Source organism: Condylura cristata, unplaced genomic scaffold (genome assembly GCF_000260355.1).
Source record: "Condylura cristata isolate star-nosed mole 26May11 unplaced genomic scaffold, ConCri1.0 scaffold00034, whole genome shotgun sequence".
Classification (NCBI taxonomy): Eukaryota; Metazoa; Chordata; class Mammalia; order Eulipotyphla; family Talpidae; genus Condylura; species Condylura cristata.
This window is the reverse complement of record NW_004567135.1, coordinates 8,941,163-8,963,776: the sequence shown is the minus strand read 5'-3', so window position 1 is coordinate 8,963,776 and position 22,614 is coordinate 8,941,163. Positions and strand designations below refer to the sequence as shown.

At 55.0% G+C, this 22,614-nt stretch overlaps 1 protein-coding gene across 16 annotated transcripts in view; it reads left to right on the top strand.

Annotated features, from left to right (window-relative positions):
• CACNA1C (calcium channel, voltage-dependent, L type, alpha 1C subunit) overlaps positions 1-22,614 on the top strand; it is a 528,989-nt gene that overhangs the window by 496,649 nt on the left and 9,726 nt on the right. For all 16 annotated transcript variants that reach the window (XM_012732386.1, XM_012732387.1, XM_012732382.1 and 13 more), the window contains 12 exons: positions 3,244-3,276; positions 6,044-6,172; positions 8,563-8,628; positions 10,009-10,100; positions 12,169-12,334; positions 12,898-13,025; positions 13,256-13,352; positions 13,751-13,853; positions 18,159-18,260; positions 20,933-21,060; positions 21,468-21,602; positions 21,803-22,155. In XM_012732386.1, the coding sequence (XP_012587840.1) occupies positions 3,244-3,276; positions 6,044-6,172; positions 8,563-8,628; positions 10,009-10,100; positions 12,169-12,334; positions 12,898-13,025; positions 13,256-13,352; positions 13,751-13,853; positions 18,159-18,260; positions 20,933-21,060; positions 21,468-21,602; positions 21,803-22,155 (1,532 nt within the window). The remainder of the gene's footprint in view (positions 1-3,243; positions 3,277-6,043; positions 6,173-8,562; positions 8,629-10,008; positions 10,101-12,168; positions 12,335-12,897; positions 13,026-13,255; positions 13,353-13,750; positions 13,854-18,158; positions 18,261-20,932; positions 21,061-21,467; positions 21,603-21,802; positions 22,156-22,614) is intronic.

Sequence of the window (22,614 nt, the reverse complement as noted above, 5' to 3'; positions counted from 1 at the left end):
CTGGGCAGCTGCCCCCACTCAGCACAGGCTCCGCCACTGTGGAAGCAGCTGGGATCAAAGTCGGCATGTCCATGTCGGTTGATCTTCCAGCCCAGAGAGCTATTACCTAATCCCTAAATCCCCAGTAATCCCTGCGCCCCTGGCTGTTCTAAAAAAGAGAGTAAAGTCCCTTTCTAGTGTAATGAAGGGCTATTTTTTAGTAACCTTTAAATTCTCCAGAGAGACAACATAATGGGAAACACATTCCCTGAATCTCATCTCCATATGCACCCTCTGGGGAAAGCCCCCCACCTAGGAGAACTCGCTCCTGGAGAGTCTCTGGTCTTCCCTCTGCACCCTAAATGTGGTCTAGAGATAATACCTGCATGAAAAGGAATAGTGAGCTAGAAATGAAGACTCGGCGCACAGAGTTGGTGCTTCCAATTTGACCCTGAACTTAATTCAGAAAGTTCCCCAAGGAATCTCTCTGACTAAGTGTGCAGAGCCGCGCCACACCACTGACTGTCACTCCGGGCCGGGGTCCGCACAAGCATGCCGAAGCCAGAGCAGGGCTTCCTCTCCGTCTGCCCGTGACCATAGCTGGAACGCTAGCCAGAGCCTGCCCTGCCTGGTCTTAGCCCACCCAGCCTCCGCTACGGAGTAAGAGCTTTCTTGGGTTTACGCCAATTGCAGGGACAGATTAAGTTAGTTGCCCCAGTATCTTTGCATTCTTGGAAATGAGCAGAGCAGTGGAAAACTAAGTTGAAACCATCACCTGCTCAAAAACTTGCCCATGCCTGTGGTTCAGGGCAGGTGGGTGGCTCTGTGCCTCCCACGAAGGGGAAAGCTCGAGGGTCTTCAGGCCTGTGGGGGGTTTCAGCTCACAAAGCCAAACTAGTGGTGGGAGAATGGCTTCTCAAGGCAGCGGACCAAGCCGTCCACAGGAGGACAGGCTCCAGAGGTATCTGTGCCAAAGTCAGGTGTCCACCCCTGAGCCCCCACCCCGAGCCGATCTTCCCTTCCACTGCAGCCAGGTTAGGGACACCCGAGAAATGTCCTGCGGGGTTGGCTGCAGGACATGGGTTCTCTGAGTCTGAGGACTACATTCAGGCTTCCTCCTTTTGTTCCGCATAGAATCATCCTGTGGTAACTTTCCAGGTTTACGATGAGTTGCTTATCGTTGCTGAGACCATGAGCCTCACAAACGCAGCTCCTCACATAAGCGCTGGCTTGGGGGGGAGGGCGACGCTTTCCAAGGTCAGAAGTGCCCTCCGGACAGCCAGGCGTAAGGCCGAATTCACTGCTGAGACTCCAGATTCCCCCCAAAGAGAGGTTCTCTGCAGACCTACCAGGGCGGGTCTGGGAAACACAGCACAGGCGCCCGAGAACCCCCATCCTTTCCCCCACTGCCGCCCTCGGAACGCCTGACTTCTTGTCTCCCATTCTAGGGATTATGATAACTCAGAGGATTAGCATAAGGATTATTCAATTAATACGTATTAATAAAACACGATCAAGGTGGTCAGAATAGATGGAAAACTAAATCTGAAGTACAATGATTCCAATAGATGAGACCTAAAATAGAACTGAAAAGGCGAAAATGCAGCAAGAACAGGGAAGATATCTTCAAATCCCAAAGGAAGAATTTGGAATGTTCCAGAAGCTAAATAAAACGTCTTGACGTTTTTGAACCATCAGAGGTTCCTTCCGTGGGGCCAACGGGCCCCAGTAGCTTCTCTAAATTGTCTCCATCCTGGCCCTGCCCAGGCGGGGTCAGCCCAGAGGTCCTGCCGGCTCCTGCCCGGCAGTTCTTAGGTAGCATGGACAGCTGTGGGGGATTTTAGGGTGGGCCTGCGAAGGAGCGGTGGGGTCATCCGTGGGGACTCTGGCTGGTGCCCTGCATTCTAGGTGGTGTGAATTCACCTGTGTGCACACAGGTACACACAGCCCCCTCACACACGCACACACGAGCCTAGAAACAAACCTCCTCCTCTACAGGAGCATACACACTTGCCCAGCATGAAATTCCCCATGTGAGTGTGTGTGTGGGTGTGTGTCTGTGTGTGCCAGCTCAGCCTGCCGACCAGTGCGAGTGACCCCTCAGCCCCCAGGCGTGTGGCCTGCCCTGGCAGCCGGTCTTCATCACGAAGCAGAAGTTGGGGTCTAGAACGTGCCCTGTCTATGCCTGGAGAAGCTTCCCTTGTCTTCTCTTCCCTTGTCTCCCATTCCCCAAAAAGGACATGCTACCAATTTGCTATAGGGGAAAAAGGAATTTGCTGAGAAATCTGTTATCAAAGAAGTATTTCCAGTCTTCAAGCAAATGTCTAATTGTGTGCATTTCCATCCTTCAAACTTCCATTCCATGTGTTTCTTGCCTGTACCTTAAAAACAGAAACGCAAGAGCAAGCACTTGAGTGGAGGGTAAAAGCAAAGCCATAACCTTCTAGTAAGAGTCGGCAGCTCAGAGGGCGAGACTCTGTCAGGCACTGAGCTCCATGCGCTGGGACATGGCAGCTTCCAGAATCAGGCCCAAGGAACTGGGAGAAAGGTTGCCAGGGGGGCTCCCCGTCGCCAGTAGCCTCAGCTCCTGCACCCCAAATGAGCTCAGCAGTCAGACACATAAAAATAATGTCTCCAAGTATTAATCATCGTATCCTAAATTGTCTGTAGTTTTCAATTTTAAAAAGAAAAAACTGGTGCTCACTATGTCAGGCCAATGGCTATGGCTCCCCGCACCTCCAGACCAGAAGGTAGGCAGGGCCGCCGAGTTTTGGGCTAGCCCCCCGTTATTGAGGGCGTGGGAGACACCTCCTGAGTGCCTCCTCCATGACAGCTGCACTCGGTCTTCCCTCCAAGCGGAGGGAGCTTGCTCAGAAGCCCCTTGCCCTGCGCTGTGCGGGGTGAGGGCCCGCCCTGAGCCACCGGTGCCTGGCAGGAGCCAGGCCCAGGGGCACCAGCCCTCAGAGATGTCTCAAGACACTCGGCTAACTTAAGAGACAAAAACCTCCATGCCCCAAATCCAGGCCTTCCGTCCCACGGGTGAACTATCTAATGCGTGGACAGAACGCTCCTAGGCCCGGCTGGAAGTGGGCCTGGCTTTGCAGAGCCCATGCTCACGGGCCCAGAACCACCAGGTCTGCGCATGGGGTGGCTTCCTTTTGCCCTCTCCTGCCACTGTTGCTCCTGTGTTAGCTGAGACCTAAAGTACCGGACATCTTCGTCGGAGACTCATTACAGCTTATCTCTATCTGCCTTTCTTTAAAGCCAGCTGAACATACCCAATGCTCTCCCTTTATGGTAAGACCAAGCTCCAGACCACGCTCTCAGCTTCTGTGACCCCCCTAACATCCCCACTCTGACCCCCCCCTCAACCCCAGAGTCTCCCGGGGCCCAGCCTGGCTCTCTTGCATGTGGTCTTCGCGTCTGTCATGCGCCTTGCCTGCCCTCGTGAGCTGTGAAGTGCTGTTTGTGTCAGGATGTTCTTCACCCCTGAGCTTTCCTTCAGGGGATAATTCACTGTGATCTTGACCTTCTAATAAGGAGCCACGGGGAGAGAATTGGACCCAAGGGCCATTCCTGTTAAACATCCTGAGGACGCCACTAGCTAAAGCCTACAATCCCGATCTGTTGGGTGACATCCAGATGGGGCACCTGTGGGGTCCCTGGGGAAGCTCCAGGGGAAAAGAAGGAAGCGATGGTCCAGGCGGGAGACGGGAGGCAGGCCTGCACCCCGCTGTTGGGAAGTGTCTGCAGCGACCAGCCTCTGTTCCTGAGCGTGGGCCTCAATTTCTAGTCCCCCAACAACGTTGGCCAGGATTTTTATTAAATTCCTGAAGTTGTTTAGAATTAGGCTGGAGATGCTCACTCTCCTGTAGCAGCAGAAAAACAAACCTGAGTGCCTCATTGGACCAGACTCAGAAGTCTGTGATTTACTGTGGCTAAGGGGAGGAGATGCCACTCACTGTGACTTTGAAGACTCCTTGATGCCTCCGAAAGGTTTCAGGGCCAAGAGTAGGTTTTTAAAAGGGTTGGTGGGTCGATTCCCTGAAGTCAGCAGGCAGAGACAAGACTGGGGTTGGGGGGATATTTCCCAAGGCAGAGCACCCCCGGGAGGCCCCTGGGGAAGGCCGGACCTGGATAGTGTACCCCACTTCCCAGGACAGCCGTCGCGATCTGCTTTTTCATTCAGCTGCCGTTTGGCTGACTGGGTGAGACGCTGTGTCCACACTGAAATGTGTTTATTCTCCTCCTAGAGAATGGGGGGGGGGGGCTCGGTGCCCAGACGGCAAGTGTGATTCTTGCCGTCTTGAGCGCCACATGCCCCTGTTGGCACCAACTTCTCAACTCTTGACACTCACAGCTGAAGTTCCCACTTCAGCGTATTCCCTCTCCTTTTTTCTCCTTTCCCGAACATGGTGGAACTGACAGCTGAGTTCTACAACCCCGGGCCTCCGAGGCAGACTCCTTTGGGGGCACACAGCCTCCTTTTATGGTGAGAAAACAGAATTTCAAGTAGACACACCAGTGGTAGAAATGCAGAGATTAAGGGCATCAAAGACTTCAAGATACACAGCAGGCGACGGCCCAGGGCTGCCACTGGTCCCTCCTGGCAGGCCCCCCGCAAACCCCCAGGAGCACTGAGGTCCCCCGCAACTGCATCCGAGGCAGCTCAGGTTTGGAAACAGAAATACTGTGACTCTCCCCCTGTCACATCTAAAATCCAGGAGAAACCCGCCCAGCTTGGTGTGTGCCCGCAGCCCAGCGTGGGCACAAGCATGCCCCTTATAAAGGCTGCTCGGGAGCTCTCTGCCTCCTTGGGGGTCTGCTGTTCTGCACAGGAGTGAGCGAGGGGCCTCTGGAGCCACGGCCCACCTGAGGGAATCAGGCAGGCCACAGGGTGAGAACAAAAAGCGCGTGGCGACCCTCAGGGCACCAGAAGTAGCAGGATCAAGACATGGCGATCGTCAGGCAGGTCCCGATCTAGAAATCACTAAAAATGAAGCAAGAGAAGAAGTGAGTCACAAAGTGGGGAGAGCCAGCAGGGGACCCTAGTAACAACCCCGAGACAACGCCTCCCTTGAGGGAGCGACAGGAACAGTAACAGGAAGGCCAAAGGTCCGTTCTCTCCCGGTGCTGCAGGGCGGGGTGAGCTGCACTAGCTCTGGGGACAGGCAAGTGGCTCCCTCGGGCTGCTGTGAGCAAGAGGAGGGTTAGGAGGATCAGCCCCCCACTCCCTGTTCGGGGGCAGCCTTTCTGCCCCCACCCCATCCCCACCCCGGCATGCCCGAGCCCCCAGGATCCTCCATGCCACAGGCCAAGGTGAGCCTTCAGCTGTACACCCAGCACCCTGCCCTAGCCCCAGCCCTCCAGGAGTCCCCAGGAAGACCATCTGCCCTGAGCCAGACCTCCTGCGCCTCACAACACAGCCCGACGTCTCTAGAGCTCGCTCCAGTGACGGCCTGACACACCCCACCCTACAGGCTGGTCAGGACTGGGGGGCTGCTCAGGACTGGGGGGGGGTCTCCTCTGCCACAGCTCCAGAGCCACGGGCGGCCAGGATGTAGGGTCCACTCAGTGGGCAGCCGATTGCAGTCCCTGTGCGCTCTCAGCCACCCTGTCCACCAGGACCCCCGCAGGCAGCCCTCCCTGTGGCCGGGACGGGACCCCTTGCTGGAACTGCAGCGAGCAGGGCAGGGCCTAGGCGGGCCAGCCGGAGGGCAGCTGGGTGCTGGCTCCCGGTCTCCAGGAGGACAGAGATCACGGACGTCCCTCGTGGACTCTCCTGTTGCTCCACTGTGGGGATTAAAAACAAGGGTTAAAGGGGATCAGGGCTGAGCGGAGGAACAGGGCCACGGGCGGGGGCCGGACACAGCTCGGCTCTGCAGAGACCACCGAGGGGTTGTCCGACCTCCCAGGAAGCAGGCAGGGGAGACTAGTGCAGCCAACCCAGCCCTGCCCGCTCCCCCTGCCCAGGGCAGTGTTGCTCAAGAAGGGCCCACCCGTTCTTGCCCCCACCCCCCTGTGGCTGTGTTAACTGCCGCCTCCCATTGCCGATGGGTTCCAGAATGCAGAGGAGAACTCGCGTATCTCCATCACCTTCTTCCGCCTCTTCCGGGTCATGCGTCTGGTCAAGCTGCTGAGCCGCGGGGAGGGCATCCGGACCCTGCTGTGGACCTTCATCAAGTCCTTCCAGGTAGCCACCCCTCCCCACCCCCACCTGCTCACCGGAAGGAACGGCGCCTCCCTGGCTCCCACACAAGGGGACACTGTCCCCGGGTGAGAGTGAAGGGGTGAGCACCGTCTGGTGACCTGGGGCACAGTGGACCTTGGGGGAGGGGTCTGGGCTTCGCTACCTCTCCACCCCTGGCTTTTTTTGTTTTTGAAGTGACATCATCGGGCTAGATTTGTGGTTTTCAGGGCCTCCCCCCCCCAAGGCCCAGCTAGGAGCTGTGGAGGCTGAAAGGGTTCTGCTTTCTTCTGCCATTTATGTCCCTCCTGCAAGGACTGACCGCACGGGGGCTGTGTGTAGAACAGATTTGGAAAACATGGGCCCAGGTGATTTGCTGAGTGAGCTCCGAATACTGAGAACCTGGCTGTCCTGCTCCCTCTAGTCGGCATTTCAGCACCGTCTGTGCTGTTCGTGGGCCAAGCCAAACTCTCCAGGACCCTGGGGGCACACCACTGGAGGGGAGACAGCCTCCCCGCTGGGCACACAAGCCTGACCACAGGCTGGGGAGCGCCAGCCTTTTCTGGGCCACCATTTACAACTGTAGAATCAGAACCGTGACCGCCCCGGCCACTGGGGGTGCTATGTGAGTGTGAAGCCGGAGGGAGGCAAAGCTCTCTTAGGCCACTGCGTGGTGGCAGAGCACGGCCTGGGTTCGGGCCGCACTGGCCCCCAACCCGTGGGAGCACCCGAGGGTTCCCGAAGCAAGGAGGCTGGCCAGCAAGGCATAATCCCCGCTACCTCGCCAGCCCCAGCGGTCCGGGCCCAGGGTGGCCCCTAAAATGCACCTGAGGCCGAAACTGCTTCCAGAGGGAGGGCATTTGGCACAGCCAGGCCTCTGGCTAGTCCAGCAAGCAAGGGCCAGGCCGCTGCCTCCTCATGGCGGCCCTCCCCCTGTTGCAGGGCAGGGAGGACACCCCAGAAGCCCCAAATCTGCCTGTTCTAAATAGGTTCCGCTGTTCTGCCTCATCAAGACAAAATATAGAAGACCTTCCATGGAAAGGAACGTTGATATTAGTGTGCAGTACAGAAAAGACAATGCAGTTTCTATATCCAGCACCCAAAGCCACCCATCCCCTCGTGGGTGAAAGTCCCCCCAAACAGGATTGGCCCAAAGCAAGGGAGAAAAGCACCTTCAGGCGGGGACCCATGGAAAAGGGTCAGAGGCAGACGGGTCTGGGAGGAAAAGAGCAAAATCAAAGCCAAGATAAACGCTGCCATAGTCTCCTCCCGCGGGCCTCTCACCCGCGAGTGTCACCCAGTCCAGGTCCAGGAAGCAAGAGCCGCTTCTTCACCTGTCTCTGCAGCCCGGGCCTCCTCAGGTCTCCTGGCCTCCATCCTGCTGCCTCTCCAGCCTCTCCTCTAGCTTTCTTCTCCCAGCTCAGCTCCACCCTCCTCTGGGTGGGACAGGGAACCTGGAAGCCCCCCTTTTCCTGGGGGTCCCGTTACACCCCCAAGCAGGTGGCCCCCTTCTCTACCCTCACCTCAGCCCCACTCAGCCCTAGGAGGTCTGGAGACCCAGGTGGGGCCAGCCAGAGTGGGCTGTCCTTGTCTTTGGGGGCCCCGTGGAGGTACGGTCATAAATGAGTACACACGACCCCCCAACACGCTCACCCACCTCCGCCCCGGGCATTTCCGGGTGGGCGGGAAGAGGCCTGAGTCCCCGGGGCTTTGGGGGGGGCGTTGGTTGCGGGGTCGGGGTGTGAGCCCCACGCAGAAGGTAGCGTGGTCTCGCAGCGCCCTCTAGTGGGGCGCGGGCGCCTCGCAGGCATCCTCGCGGAGATGTGGGGCGAGGCCCGAATTCCCTAGTGGACCCTGAGGCCCCAGGCCAAGCGCGGGCAAAGGAAGCGGCCCGAGCTATGGGTCATATAATACCTGAGTGAATAAAATGTCTGGGGTCTGACCACGTGCAAGGCAGCCCACTAAGCGCCCTGTAAACCCTGAGTTTACCCCTGAGCTCCCTGAGAAGTAGTGATTATTGTTCTCGAGCTCTCTGAGGCTCAGAGGTTAAGTGGCAGGCCCAAGCGCCCCTGGCTAAACAGTGGTAGAACTAAGATTTGCATCCCTGATTTTTTCTCTTATTGAAGTTTTTCCTTAGCCAATGTCGTTGTTACTAGTGGAGCTGTATAAACGTGGGGTATAGCCTGCCGGCACCCCATGCCTCCGCAGGGACCCGCAGTGGTGTCCCCCACAACTTGCTTGTACAGGTGCACGCCTGTGGGGAGGTCATCCGGATCCTCCTCGATTGCCTTTACGAAAGGGGTATCGCACTGCTTCCTTGCTCCGCGCCAGACCTCAGTGCGCTGGGGGGCGGACTCCAGGGGCCCCGCGGGCTCACCGGTCTCTGCTTCCCGCAGGCGCTCCCCTACGTGGCTCTCCTCATAGTGATGCTGTTCTTCATCTACGCTGTGATCGGGATGCAGGTAGGATGCCTCCGCACGGCTCGCGTTTCCTGCCGCCCTCCCACGTTCCCCATTGCCCTCCTCCCGGTCCTGACTGTCCCTCTCCCACCTTCGGAGGCTGCTCGGGGCGCAGGGACTCGAGCGTCTCCCAAATGGACCTCCTGCTACATCCAGGCCAGCGGCGGGGTGATGACACTGTGTCAGCTCAGCAAGCTGCCACGCCCTGCCGCAGGCCTGGTCAGTTCCTGGTAGGGAGAACTACATTCCTGTTCCTCAAGGAGCCAGAAGAGGGGCCCTTGCCAGGAAGCAGCGAGAAGGGAGCAGGCTGTCTGAAGAGCACTCCTCCTCCCTGTGCCCGGGCCTGAGGGCTGAGAACGTCCCCGGCCAGTGTCATTCCTGAGGTGCTAAAGACTAAGGACAGGCGGGGGCTGGGGAAGGAGCCCTTTCGCGATGGCCCTGCAGCCCAGGAGACCCAGGCTCTCCAAATCCAGAGTTCTCCAGCCTTCCCTCAGGGCTCCGGGAGAAGACCCCCCCCCCCAACCAGCCAGGAGCTTTTCCTCAGCGGCTCCTTACATAAGATCCCTTTGCTGGCTCATTGCAGAAAGAGCCAAAGGTTCATAAGCCTCTACATGAAAAGAGCTCCCTGGCCGCCTGATCAAGGGCACCTGCTTCTGAGACAAACATAGCTTTAAAGGGGGGAAGGGGGAGGCTCTGACTTAAACTCACCCAAGTCCCAGATCACTTCTATCACTCAGAAATCCAGGAGCTAAATCTGGAAGCATGCTTGGGCACGTGGCACCAAGACAGCAAAGAAAAGGCCAGAAGAAAGCGCCCTGGGAAACTCATGTGGTGGGCTCTAGCTAATACCCCGCATGGGCACTCGGAAGTTGCTGAGAGCAGGTCTCAGACATCCTCACTATGAAAAACCTGCACTGTGTTAAGTACGTGAGGTGATGGGTGTGTTAGGTAACGTGATGTTATAAGCAGTCAGTGATGTATATGTACACATATAGCAGATCACCACGTTGTACATCTTAAATATGCAAGTTATATGTGTCAATCATTTCTCAGCAGTGTTTTTAGGAGAAAAAAAATGCTCAGGAATCTGCAGAAAACCAGACAAGGCCAATGAGCCTTCTGCCCCTACGCAGAGCAGGGTCTCGGCCTCACCCCAGCTCCCACTGGGCCATAGTCCCTCTCTCCAGGGCCACGGCTCTGACACCTGTCCAGTGTGGGGGTTGGAATCAGGACTGGACAGGGTAGCAGGTGCCTGTCCCCATGAGGCCCCACCAGAGGGCATCAGCTTATGCGCCAACCTGTCCCAAGGTCAGCCCTGTCTCAGGGCTGGGAGCCAGGCCCTCTGCCCACAGCTCACAGACCCTTCTCCTCTCCCCCTGCCAGGTGTTTGGAAAAATTGCCCTGAATGACACCACAGAGATCAACCGGAACAACAACTTCCAGACCTTCCCCCAAGCTGTGCTGCTCCTCTTCAGGTGGGTCTCTGAGGGTGGGCGCACACAGTCACCTGCACCATGTAGGCCAGTGTCTGGTTGCAGACCAAGAGCAATGAACTCTCTCCAGGGACAGGAAGACACTGGGGCCGGACCTCATGCCCTGACTGGGAAGCCAGGTGTTTCACTGTTACTTATAGTAGCTTCCATAGAGCCAGCCCCTGGCCATTGGCACACCTGCTGGAGCTGCCTGACCCCTTAGGGTACCCAGAGTCAAATACTGAAAGCACTCTGGTTTGGACGCTGAACAGGCTCAAAGCCAAACCTGTAATAACCTCACTTGTGACCTTGAACACGATATCTAGCTTCTCTGAGTCTTGGTTTCTACATAAAACAGAGGTACAAACTTCAGGATATTTGGTGTGCTGGGGGGCACAAGACATTGGTACCCCCATGTTCATAGTGGCATTACTCATAAAAGCTAATATATGAAAACAAATTAAGTGTCCATCCACAGTTGAATGGATAAGCAAAACATATATATATATCTCGATGCAGGTGATGGAATAGTATTCAGCCTTGAAAAAGGAATGGGAAGCCTGCAATAGGCTATAAGATGGGCAATATTTGAGAATATAATGCTAAGTGAATTATCCAGTCCCAGAGGACAAATGCTGTGTGATTCCACTTCTATCAGGTATCTAGAGTAATCAAAATCATAAAGATGGAAAGTAAAATGGTGATTGCTAAGGGTTAGGGAAGGGGCGATGGGGAAGTATTGTTTAATGGATCTAGAGTTTGTTTAAGAAGATGAAAGAGTTCTGGAAATGGATGGTAGTGATAACTCCACAACAATGTGAATGGATCTAATACCCTGACCTATACACTGAGAAATGGCTAAGATAGAAAATTATATGCAATGCATATTTTACCAAAATAAAATTTCTTTTTAAAAGATTGTCTCTGTAGACTACACAAGAGAGGCGACAGAAGTAATAAGAGAGCCCAGCAGATCTGTAAGCTAGGGTATTCTCTCTACATCAATAGCAGACAGAAAGTATCACTTAAAACTTACCACTTATAACAGAAACATTTTGTTTGGTTATGTTAAATAAAATCCCAAAATAATATAACCCAAAAAAAGTGTATGGAAAAACTATAAAATTTTATCTTTTGATCAAGGGCTAAATAATAGCTTTCAGATTCCCCAGGTTAATCTATACTTTAGTGCGATTCCAATAAGACTCTCAATGGATTACTCATGCGATTTTACAAGCTGATTTGACTGTGTCTATGGAAGAAACATAAATAAATAAAGTAACCAAGACAGCTTTGAAGAAAACGATTGGAACATCTCATTATTGACAGAGCAAGACTTACCATTAAACTATAGTGAGTAAGACGCGTGGGCCTTTGATTCTAACGTAGAAGTCAACCAGAGGCATAAGATGAAGACACTGGCTGGAGACCCTTACTTCACACGTATCATTTATGTGGGCGGGGATATTTCAAGTCAGTAAGTCAAGATAGACTACTCAGTAAATTATGTTAAGCTCTCCTAGAACTGATAATTGGTCAGTGTGTAAAATTTAAATGTTCTCGAACAAAAAAGAAAAGATAAATAGGTGTGTGAATTGACTGGGGGAAGGACTCCTTGACAGTGTATACAACTATCAAATCATTGTGATGCACATTTCTCTTACATTTTGGTCTATTCTGCCCACCCCATGTTAATTACAGTATTGTTTGTAATAACAAAAAAGAAAAGAAAAACCTAACAGGGTGGGTGGATTTGTTTTTTAATGGTGCAGTCAGAGCATAGTCCTGCACAGGATGTAAGAGGAAGGACGACAGCTACATTCTGAATTCCAGACACTTAACATGGTTTGCGAAAGAGCCAGTTTGCAGCAAAGGTGCAGCTTCTGGCCATTTCTATAAAGTTTGGAAACAACCAAAGCAATGCTGTACATTTTCAGACCTGGTGAATGTGTCCTAAAATTCAGAGAAAAATAAGCATCAAATTCAGCAGAGTGCTGGTCGCCCTCCAGGGGCGGAGGAAGGGCCAGGGTGGCTCCCAGGTTGGCTCCAGAGCGCGTCCCTCTCTCCTCAGATGTGCTACAGGAGAGGCCTGGCAGGACATCATGCTGGCCTGCATGCCAGGCAAGAAGTGTGCCCCGGAGTCAGAGCCCAGCAACAGCACAGAGGGGGAAACGCCTTGTGGCAGCAGCTTCGCCGTCTTCTACTTCATCAGCTTCTACATGCTCTGTGCCTTCCTGGTGAGCTGAGCTGGGACGGACCTGCTGGGCAGCCCGAGCCCACGGTCCCCACAGGTCCTGGCCGGGGCAGCCCCATCAGAGGAGCCGCTTGGGAAGGATGAGTTAGAGGGGTGCCCAGACACACTGGGAAAGGGCAGGAAGCCCAGGGCAGGGGGCGCGTCGCCACAGCTATCTTGTCCACACTTGATCCTGGACATGGCGTCGTTTTCCCGAAGGACAGAGGCAGAGGACATTGTGGAGGCCTGGAAGCAACTTACACTTTGGTGGCGGGGCGGTGGGGGGGCACTTTGATAAGCAATGGGAAGATGATGGATAAAGCGGCTCTGCCCTTGGCACTCCAAGGCAGGAAGAAGCCGTCAGGCCCACCTGGAGCATTTAGCCCGTGCTGTTCTGAGGGCGCCGTGTCAAGTTCATATTCGAGAGACCCAGGGGGGCTGGTGCTGTAAATGAGGGAATGGAGCTGGTCTTTAGAAACGCTGGCTTCGGCCGCGCCGGGCCCCAGCTGGCACAGTGGCTGCAAGGTGCCAGGGCCTCAGAGCCTCTCACTGTCCTGTTCTCTGCAGATCATCAATCTCTTTGTAGCTGTCATCATGGACAACTTTGACTACCTGACAAGGGACTGGTCCATCCTGGGTCCCCACCATCTGGATGAATTTAAAAGAATCTGGGCAGAGTATGATCCTGAAGCCAAGTAAGTTCCCGGCAGGCAATCCTGGCTCTCAAAGCCGAGAGAGGGGCCTGAGGGGCCAGCGCCGTAGACGCATTGGAGATGGGGGTCGCACTGGGCGGCTCCATGTCTAAAGTTTATGTTTTGAAGGTTTACCAGTTAGCCACAGAGAGTCCCTCCTACAGGTGCCTGGTCCCGGGCTGCTGGCCGCGTCCGTGGCCTCTGACTGACCTTCCCCCCACTCCCTCTTGTAGGGGTCGAATCAAACACCTAGATGTGGTGACCCTGCTCCGGAGGATACAACCCCCGCTGGGCTTCGGGAAGCTGTGCCCTCACCGCGTGGCTTGCAAAGTAAGGGGTGACACGAATTCAAGGGAGACGGAACATCCAGAACCAAGGGGCCTCTCTGCTGTGCCTTTGGCTATGGCCTTGACCAGACCATTGTGCCTGAGCTGGGTACTGTAGTTTAAGTTTCCTTCCAGCAGTAATTCCTGGGGGAAACAAAGGTCCGGTGAGGACAAATGCCACTCCTATCTTGTGAGGGGAGGTTCGATGACTTAGGACAGAGCCAAGCTCTCCCCAGAACTGGTTTTGAATACTCTTGGGTGACCCCTGCTATTCCGCCCCCAGCCCCAGCCCCACCCCGCTGCTCCCAACACAGACACCCAGTTCTGGTGCTCCCTCCCGGCCGTGAGGGTCTGTGTGAACCACTTTCCTTGACCACCGGCTCTGCTCCCTCTCCCCGTCAGCGCCTGGTCTCCATGAACATGCCTCTGAACAGTGACGGCACGGTCATGTTCAATGCCACCTTGTTTGCCCTGGTCCGGACGGCCCTGAGGATCAAAACAGAAGGTAAGAGTCACCTGGGAGAGCCAGGCCCGCCGAGAGGCACCCAGAGGCCCTCAGCGCGCTCCCAGGCCTCCACCCCGCACGGCGGTAGCTGTGCCCCCACCAGAAGGCCTGGCCTGCTCATGCTTCCTCCGCTTCTTCAGTGGCTCCTGAACTGAAGAACTGAGGTACAGGCCCAAGTTGGGGTGGGGGTGAGAGAATTCACCAGAGACAGCGTGGGGAGCAGAGTGGGGGCAGATCTACTGAAATCCAAGGCTGAGGGGAGCAGCAGGCGGGCCAGGAGAGGTCTGCTGCACCATGTGGGTCAGCTCCCTGGCCAGGGATCGAACTCCTGCTGCAATGGCTGGTGAAAATCTGCTAGTACCGTGTATTTAACCCCTGCACCACCAGGAAGACTGTGAACCCTAGCTTTTCATCAAGCCCTGGAAATTATTCCAGGTGACATCTTGAAATCATGAGATATGGTTCAAAGAGCAGGAAAGCAAGTGGTTCCTGAAGCAGAACCAAACCCCAATACAAGGAATTTATTTGCCCCCAATTTCACCGGTCTTTCCAATGCCCAGCTCGCTCTTTACGTCATGATGGCAAATGATGGCAGCCGTGGAGGCCATCACAGACAGCTGAGCTGGCTGCTCCTAGCACAAGGTGCTCAGCCAGCCACCAGGTGGGGCTAACTCTCACATGGGCTGCACTCCTCAGGCCTTGCTTCAGGAAAGGTTTCCCGGGAGCAAGCACCTGCAGCTCCTGCACCAAGGTGCCCACTGGGCGCGCAGCACCTTGGCTAAGACAGTCCTCAGTCCTTTGAAATGATATGTTTCTGGACCGCACCAGGACAAAGGCAGTCCAGTCAGCACCTCAGCAGGCCACCCACCGCCAGGAACAGCTCGCACAGGACAGCGTTTCCACTGTCACGGAGGGTGAAAGACTCTGCCTGGGAATCAGCATTCACCATGGCGTGTCCCATGCCCCAGACCAGACTTTCTGAACCTCTAAACATGGGCTTGGAAATCTACGACTTGAATCAGCTACATGGATAACTCCTAAGGGAACCAAACTTTGAGACCAACTAGTAGAGTAGTTAGGCAAAACCCAGACAAGACAAGAATATGGTTTATTCCCTCTTTTTTATCTTTTGATCTCGGGCTGCTGTCCTGTGCTGTCCTTTGGAGGCGCAGAGGGAGCTCGGCCTGCAGATAGGCCGAAGGAGTCTGGTAACTTGTGATGAGTCATTTCTACGCAATCTCGCGTTCACGTCTTCACTCAGAAATTAAGAAAGATGATGACATGGGAGTTGCATTCTGGGTTATTTCCACCCAGAGAAGCGCCCCTTCTCAGTTAAATCCTCCCAGAAAAAAATAAAACATCTGAAACGAAGGGAGACGAGAGCCAGCCTGCGCGGTAACAAGCAAAATAAGGAGCTGATCTTACGCCAGCAAAACGGTTCAAGTCCTGCTGCTAAACTAGAGAAACAACGACCGAAAAATAATCTCAAAAACTAAAGCAAAACCCCAATCTGAGACAGGCGTAAGTAGGCTGGTTTCTAAGACCAGACAAATTCACATTTAGTGTGTAACGCTGGAGGAGATGGGAAATCCGCTTTCATGTCAGCATCGAGAGGCAGTGAGAGTGGGCTCAGCTGTGACTTTACCTTCCTTCTCCATGCCCTCCTGTTACTTCTCAGTTTTCCTACAGTGATTATTGTTACGCTTATGTCCGGGAGAAAAGGGTTCTTTTCCAAGGAGAGAAGACAGAATGGCTGCTTGGAGGAAGATGCTGCAATTCTTTAAGCCCTTTGGAAGTGGGGGCTGTAAGTTTCATTCTGTGGAGGAACTAACGAGGCCAGGACTCAGCTGCCGAAGATGCAGTCAGAGCCAGCCAGATGCCAGGTGACGGGAGGGTCCCAGCTGCTGGTAACAGCGCCCAGGGAGCAGAGTCAAAGGAACCCAACACAGAGAGCCGATCTCAATAAAGTGGAACTGCAGAGACAAGGGGGGTCGTCAGCTATGTGGGCACCCCAGTGAAATCAAGAATGAAAGAAATCTTCACACACAACGTTGGCCCCGGGGCCCCAAAGCTGTATCAGCCACTTACAGTCCTGTTAGGTGATAGATCTCATGTCACATCCTCGAATCACAACGAAATAAAAACTTTAAGAGAATAACTACAATAGGCCTGCATGTCAACTCAGGGTGAAACTGCATCACAGAGAAGCCCCCTCAGATATGTTCAGCTGGGGAAAGCAGAAGACAAGGCAAGTTCTTAGAAGCTACTAGAAAGAAATGTGAGAAGCCTGAAAATTAACCCTTACATCAGTCCTCACCCTTAAGACTTTGGAGAGTGGATGGAATTAGAGGGTTTTGATTTTTTTAAGATTTATTTATTTATTTAGACATACAGAACTGGAGTACAGGCCAGAGGTGCAGAGGTAGTGAGAGGCTTCGCCAGAGACAAAGTGGGGAGCAAAACAGGCAGATCGATGAAGTGCACTGCTGAGGGGAGCAGCAGGCGGGTCAGGAGAGGTCTGCCGCGCCATGTGGGTCAGCTCCAGGATCGGGGATCGAACTCATGCTGAAGTGGCTGCAGTGCTGAGTCCTAACCCGTTGTACCACCAGGGAGGGCCAGAATTAGAATTTAACACCTACTTCAGAGGACGGGGCCCAAACCAAACCAACCTTTAGAATATAGAAGGAAGAGATTTTAAAATGCTTAGACGACAGAACACAGTTGCTAGTGACATTTCACAGCTACCTGGATCATGAGAATAAATGAAGTCTTGCAAAAACATGGACGACCCTTTCAGAGGATAGGTTTGTTGCCTAGGCCTGCAGTAACAGATTATTACAAAAAGGGGTGCTTGGACCCTCCCTGGTGGCACAACGGATTAGGAAGCAGCACTGCAGGCTGGCCACAGCCCCTTCAGTGTGAGTTTGCTCCCCACCCTGTAGCTGACCCACAGGGCGCGGCAGACCTCTCCTGACCCGCCCACTGCTCCCCTCAGCAGTGCACTTCATCAGTCGGCCTGTTCTGCTCCCCACTCTGTCTCTGGTGAAGCCTCTCACCACCCCTGCACCTCTGGCCTGTACCCCAATTCTGCAGCATAAGTAAATAAATCTTATTTAAAAGTCTTCCCCCCCCCCAAAAAAAAAGTGCTTAAAACAACAAAAACTTGCCGCTGGAAGTCCACGTTCCATGGGGACGGCTTCGCTCCCCAAGCTCAGAGGGGGGCCTGTTCCCCCCGCTCTCTCCGGCACCTGCCCAGAACACTGGCTGTTCCCAGTTTGTTGCTAGCTCCAGGCTCCGCCTTCACCCTCACCAGCCTCTCAGCTGTGTGTCTCTGTGTGTCTCTTCTCTTCTTACCACCATACTGGACTTCGGGGCCACCCTAACCCGACACGCCTCATCTTAGTCCCTCACACCTGCAACAAGCCTGTGTCCAACCAAAGTTGCTGCTGAGGTTCCAGGCGGACGTGGGTGGGAGAGGGGCACTATTCAGACCGTCCCAGCTTAGTTCGAGACTGCTACCATTGGTGGAATTAGCCTCATGCAGCTGACTGGTTGGCATCGTGTGATTCATATATGTGCTCCATAGAGTTTCATGTGTCTCAGTCCAAGTGCCTTAGCCATGAAGGGCAATACTTGCCTCCATACGGGGACGCCCAGGAGCAGTCCTTGGCTGGAAAGGCGGTTTGGGCCAGGGGACAGGGACCCAGGAGCCTGTCCCTGGCTCTACAGCCTTCCTGTTGGGCTACAGTGAGGGGCTACCCCCGGAGCACAGGGTGGATTTGAAGTCAGACACCAGCGCTCTGGCCACTGTGTCTCTCTGTCTCCTCTCTTAGCAGAAACGGACCCTGGACTGGTTTCCTGTTGCTGCATAACAAATTGCACCACCTTTAGGGCTTAAAATGACACCGGTCACAAGCTCACAGTTCTGTGGGTCAGGAGTCCAGCCCCGGAGTAGCTGAGAGCACAGTCTGCTCGGCCTGCCGTTACCCACATTTTCCGTGAGGCCATGACAATGGCCAGCCCCTTAGGCCCTCCTGGAGGGTGACTGTCCAGCTCCGTCTAGACACCTACAGTCTCTTATGCCCTAGGTGCCACCACCAAGGAAGCGGGGTGTCTGCTCCCCAGCAGGCAAGGAAAGGCGAGGCATGGCGTAGGATAGGGCCGGCGACAGGGCAGGCTCGGGAGAGTCAGGGCTACCTGTGGGGCTAAGTGTCGCCAGGCGTGGCCTCCACCATTCAGAGCAACAGATACTTTGGGGGCTCCGAGGGCCGAAGACCGTTTTAACTTTGCATCTCCCTCCCGCAGGGAACCTAGAACAAGCCAACGAGGAGTTGCGGGCCATAATAAAGAAGATCTGGAAGCGGACCAGCATGAAGCTGCTGGACCAAGTAGTGCCCCCTGCGGGTGGTGAGTGGTCCCCTCTCTGCCCCCAGGCACGTGCGGGCTGGCCTGGTTTCTCGGTCCTTCCTTTCCTCCAGCACTGGCACCCTGGGGACGTGTGCGCCACCCTGACATGTGCTCCTGAGTCCCCTGGGCCTGCAGGAGGCTTGCTTCCTCCGCTGGAAAATTCTAGAATGGGATGCATGTCACAGAATGCCAGGGTAGAAATCTGGTCTAGTCCTGCGTTTCACAGATGGGGCATGCAAAGCCCTGGAATGTTCACAGAGCATCCAAGGAAAGTCTGCAGAATGTAGATTTGCCCTTAGGCCCTGGACTGAATGCTGCAGGAAATAACAGGGCCCTGCAAAAAGAATCTTGAGGTTCTCCTGAGATTCCCCTCATTGTTGAAATTCACTTTGTTTTTCCTGGGTCATTGTTTCTCAGCCCTATTAAACCAAGCCCCTTTATACAGCAAGTGCTTTACAATGCCCCTAAAAATCAGCTGTTTTTCAAAATATAAATGCTTAGGCACAATTATACCAGAAGTTTTCTGATTGCTTGATTTTTTTTATATTTATTTTATTTATTTGTGCATATAAGAACTGGGGTGTAGGCCAGAGGGCATGCTGTGACAGGATTCAGCAGAGACAGAACTGGTGGTTCTACTGAAATCCACTGCTGAGGGGAGCAGCGGGCAAGACAGGAGAGGTCTGCTGTGCCATGTGGGTCACTCCCTGGCCATGAAGCAAACTCAGGCCGCAATGGTTGGCGAAATCTTGATAGTGCTGAGATTTTTAACCCCTGCACCACCAGGGAGGCCTTACACCAGAAGTTTTAATTAATGAAATGCTTATGTGCAACCACGGAAGATAAAGTGGTTTGTACTTAAAGGAAATAAAACAATATTGAATTCTGGTGACAATTTACATTTGCCATTATGAAGTAAATGCATCTGCGTAAGAATACGTACACTCACAGCCATGCACACGTGTAGAGCAAATGGGATCGGACCCAGTGGGTCACACACGATGACCCAAGGAAGGTCAGATGCTGACAACCCAGATACCCAAGGACATTGTCTCCAGGGACACAGTTTCCAAACTGCAAACCCCTCTAGATCAAATTGAAACAAAACAAAGTGCAATCTTCTATCCCGTTGCACAGCAGATATATTCCTGGAAATCCCCGGATATATTAAAGTCATGGGGAAAAAATGTACTGTGTTCAAATGTAAAAACAAATTAGGTTCTTAACTCGGGTAATTATAAGCAGATTGTTCCTCCTCTTGGACAATCAGCCTCACACCTGCCAGCCCCACAAATTGAGCTGTTGTGCAAAGCACACTTGTGCTTTAAGGGGCTCTCTAAAGCCATGTAATGCACCCACAAAGCGCTGTGACATCTAAACACACTTCTTCAGAAGAGAATCACCTCACAGAATGCAGCAGGGCTGAGAACCTTAAGCCATTTTGATGAAGTTTGCTCAAAGAACTGAAGTTCTTAGGCGCTCCATAGCTGAGCTGAGGCCACGTGGCGAGAACCTTGCAGAATCAAGATTCAAACTCAGATTGAGGGGCCCCAGGATTCCCACAGCCTCCCTCCCTCCTGACAGGGGGCGCGGGGCTTCCCTCCCTCAGGGAAGAGGCCCTTGCCAGGTGAGACACCGTCCAGCTTTGGCTTCTCTGAAGGGACGACTAGGAGCAGGAGCCACATGAGCCCCTCCCGTCACTCCACCAGCTCGCCCCAGGCCCCGCAGTCACAGAGATCTAGGGGATGGAGCCAGGGGGGCGCTTGGAGGGTTTGGAATGTTCCCCGTGGAGAGTGGTTGGCTTCTCCAGTGCCTGGCTCATGTTCAGGACACAGGCGGGGGGCCTTGCAGCAGGGAGTTAGGCCACATGGTAAGAAAACCTAGCCTGCCTGGTTGCAAGAACCCCAACTTAGCCAGGAGGAAGACACTCTTCCACTCCTCTGCTGCCAAGAGCCTTTAAGCAGAATGGTCAGCTCTTACAGGGTGACCAGCCTAGCAAGGACCTCCAAAGGCTTGGGCTTGGGTCAGCGTTAGGAACGTCAGGAAATGTCAGGGTTTGTTGTTGTTGTTGTTGTTTTAAGTGCTAAGTACTTTGGACAACAGATTACTTTTTCTGTTCAAAAAAAAATGTGCTTATTTGCAAGAGCATTTGCATGAGGATCTCTGAAGAATCCTCTAGACACTAATAAAGGTGTTAACGCAGGGGTAAGTAGGCAGATGGGGCGGGAGAGACTTTTCACTCTACTTCTTTATACCTTGTCTCTCCAAACCATATGCGTGAAATCCAAAATCGAAACTTAAAAAATTAAAGAAAATGGCCCTCCCTGGTGGCGTAGCGGGTTAAAGCACAGCACTGAGAATCTAAAGCCGCTTCCGCATGAGTTCGATCCCTGCCTGCCTGGGAGGTGACCACATGGCGTGGCAGACCCCTCCTGACCCGCCCGCTGCTCCCCTCAGCAGTGTACTTCGTTGATCTGCCTGTTCTGCTCCCCACTCTGTCTCTGGTGAAGCCTCTCACCCTCCGCATCTCTGGCCTGTACCCCAGTTCTGTATGAATAAATAAATAAATCTTAAAAAAAAATTAAGAAAATGTGGCTGCTGACAAATAATTCACGAAGCCACGCTGCGTTCATCTGCTTGCCTCCAATCCTCTCTCCTCTCTGTTCTCTCAGATGACGAGGTCACGGTTGGCAAGTTTTACGCTACCTTCCTGATCCAGGAGTACTTCCGGAAATTCAAGAAACGCAAAGAGCAGGGCCTCGTGGGCAAGCCCTCCCAGCGGAATGCCCTGTCCCTGCAGGTGAGGGACAGGGCCCACACCGCCCGAGGAGGCCCGGGACCGTCCTCTGACCACTGTCCCGCTCGTCTCGCCCCTGTGGGCTGGAGGCCAGTCCCTGCAGCAAGCTGAGAGTTCTCTGCCTTTGGGGCGGGCAGCGCCATTCCCTCCTGCTGTGTCTCTCTCTCTCACACACACACACTCAGCCCTCCACTGGCCCCCGCTTGGCCCCAGTGCTCTCTGGAGTGTCCTTCAAGATGCACCTTCACTTTCCCGGCCGGGCCAGTGCATTCCTCCATTTTGGGGTGGACCAGAGGCCCCGACGCCCCCAGCCCGGATTGACATCCCACACCCCTTGCCTGCCTTGGGGGAGGCGGAGGCCGGGGGGGGCCCGGCAGTGGGCACCACGCCCTCACTGGCCTGGGTTTCAGGCCGGCTTGCGCACGCTGCACGACATCGGGCCAGAGATCCGACGGGCCATCTCTGGAGACCTGACCGCTGAGGAGGAGCTGGACAAGGCCATGAAGGAGGCTGTGTCTGCTGCCTCTGAAGACGACATCTTCAGGGTAGGCGCACGTGCCCGGGCGGAGAAGCCAGAGGGCAGGGTGATGCCCACACACCCGAGGCTGCAGCTCAGACCCGCCCCTGAAGCGCAGAGCAGCCTCGGGGGCCGTGGGTGCCCCCAGCGTGGCTGTGCCCCAGAGGGCAGGCACCTCCGTGCTGCCACGGCCTCGCCACCCACCTCCCCGCCCCGTCTCGCCCACAGAGGGCCGGTGGCCTGTTTGGCAACCACGTCAGCTACTACCAAAGCGACGGCCGGAGCGCCTTCCCCCAGACCTTCACCACGCAGCGCCCGCTGCACATCAACAAGGCGGGCAACAGCCCCGGCGACACCGCGTCGCCCTCCCACGAGAAGCTGGTGGACTCCACCTTCACCCCCAGCAGCTACTCCTCTACCGGCTCCAACGCCAACATCAACAACGCCAACAACACTGCCCTGGGCCGCTCCCCCCGCCCCACCGGCCACCCCAGCGCCGTCAGCACCGTGGAGGGCCACGGGCCGCCCTTGTCCCCTGCCATCCGGGTGCAGGAGGCGATGTGGAAGCTCAACACCCAGAGGTAAGCAGGAGGAAGGGTCCCCGAGGCCCACGCAAGGCCTCGTGTACCCCAGGGAGCCGAGACAAAGGGAGTTTGGCCCCACACCTGCCACGCACCCCTCGCACCCCTCGGCTGAGCCGGAGGCTGCTCCCCAGGCCCCAGCGAAAGAGCTAGGGGACACTGACTCCCGGCCCTGCCTTGGTTAAAGAGGCAGCCGCTCCGGGTGACCGCGCCCGCGCCCCTGGCCGGCAGCAGCCGGCGTCTCCAGGCCCTTCCTGCCTCCGTCAGCCCTAGCGGAGCCCTGGGCCCTGAGCTCCGGTCCTGGCCGACGACACGGCCTTCCCACGGACACCGGCTGGCCCAGCCTCTGCCCAGCCCGCCTGCCACCCCGATGAGGTGGACTTGGCGCGCCCCTGCTCTCCCGCTCCCACCCCTGGGGAGGGTGTGTGGGTGGCAGGGGCCCTCCGCAGGGCTCGCCCA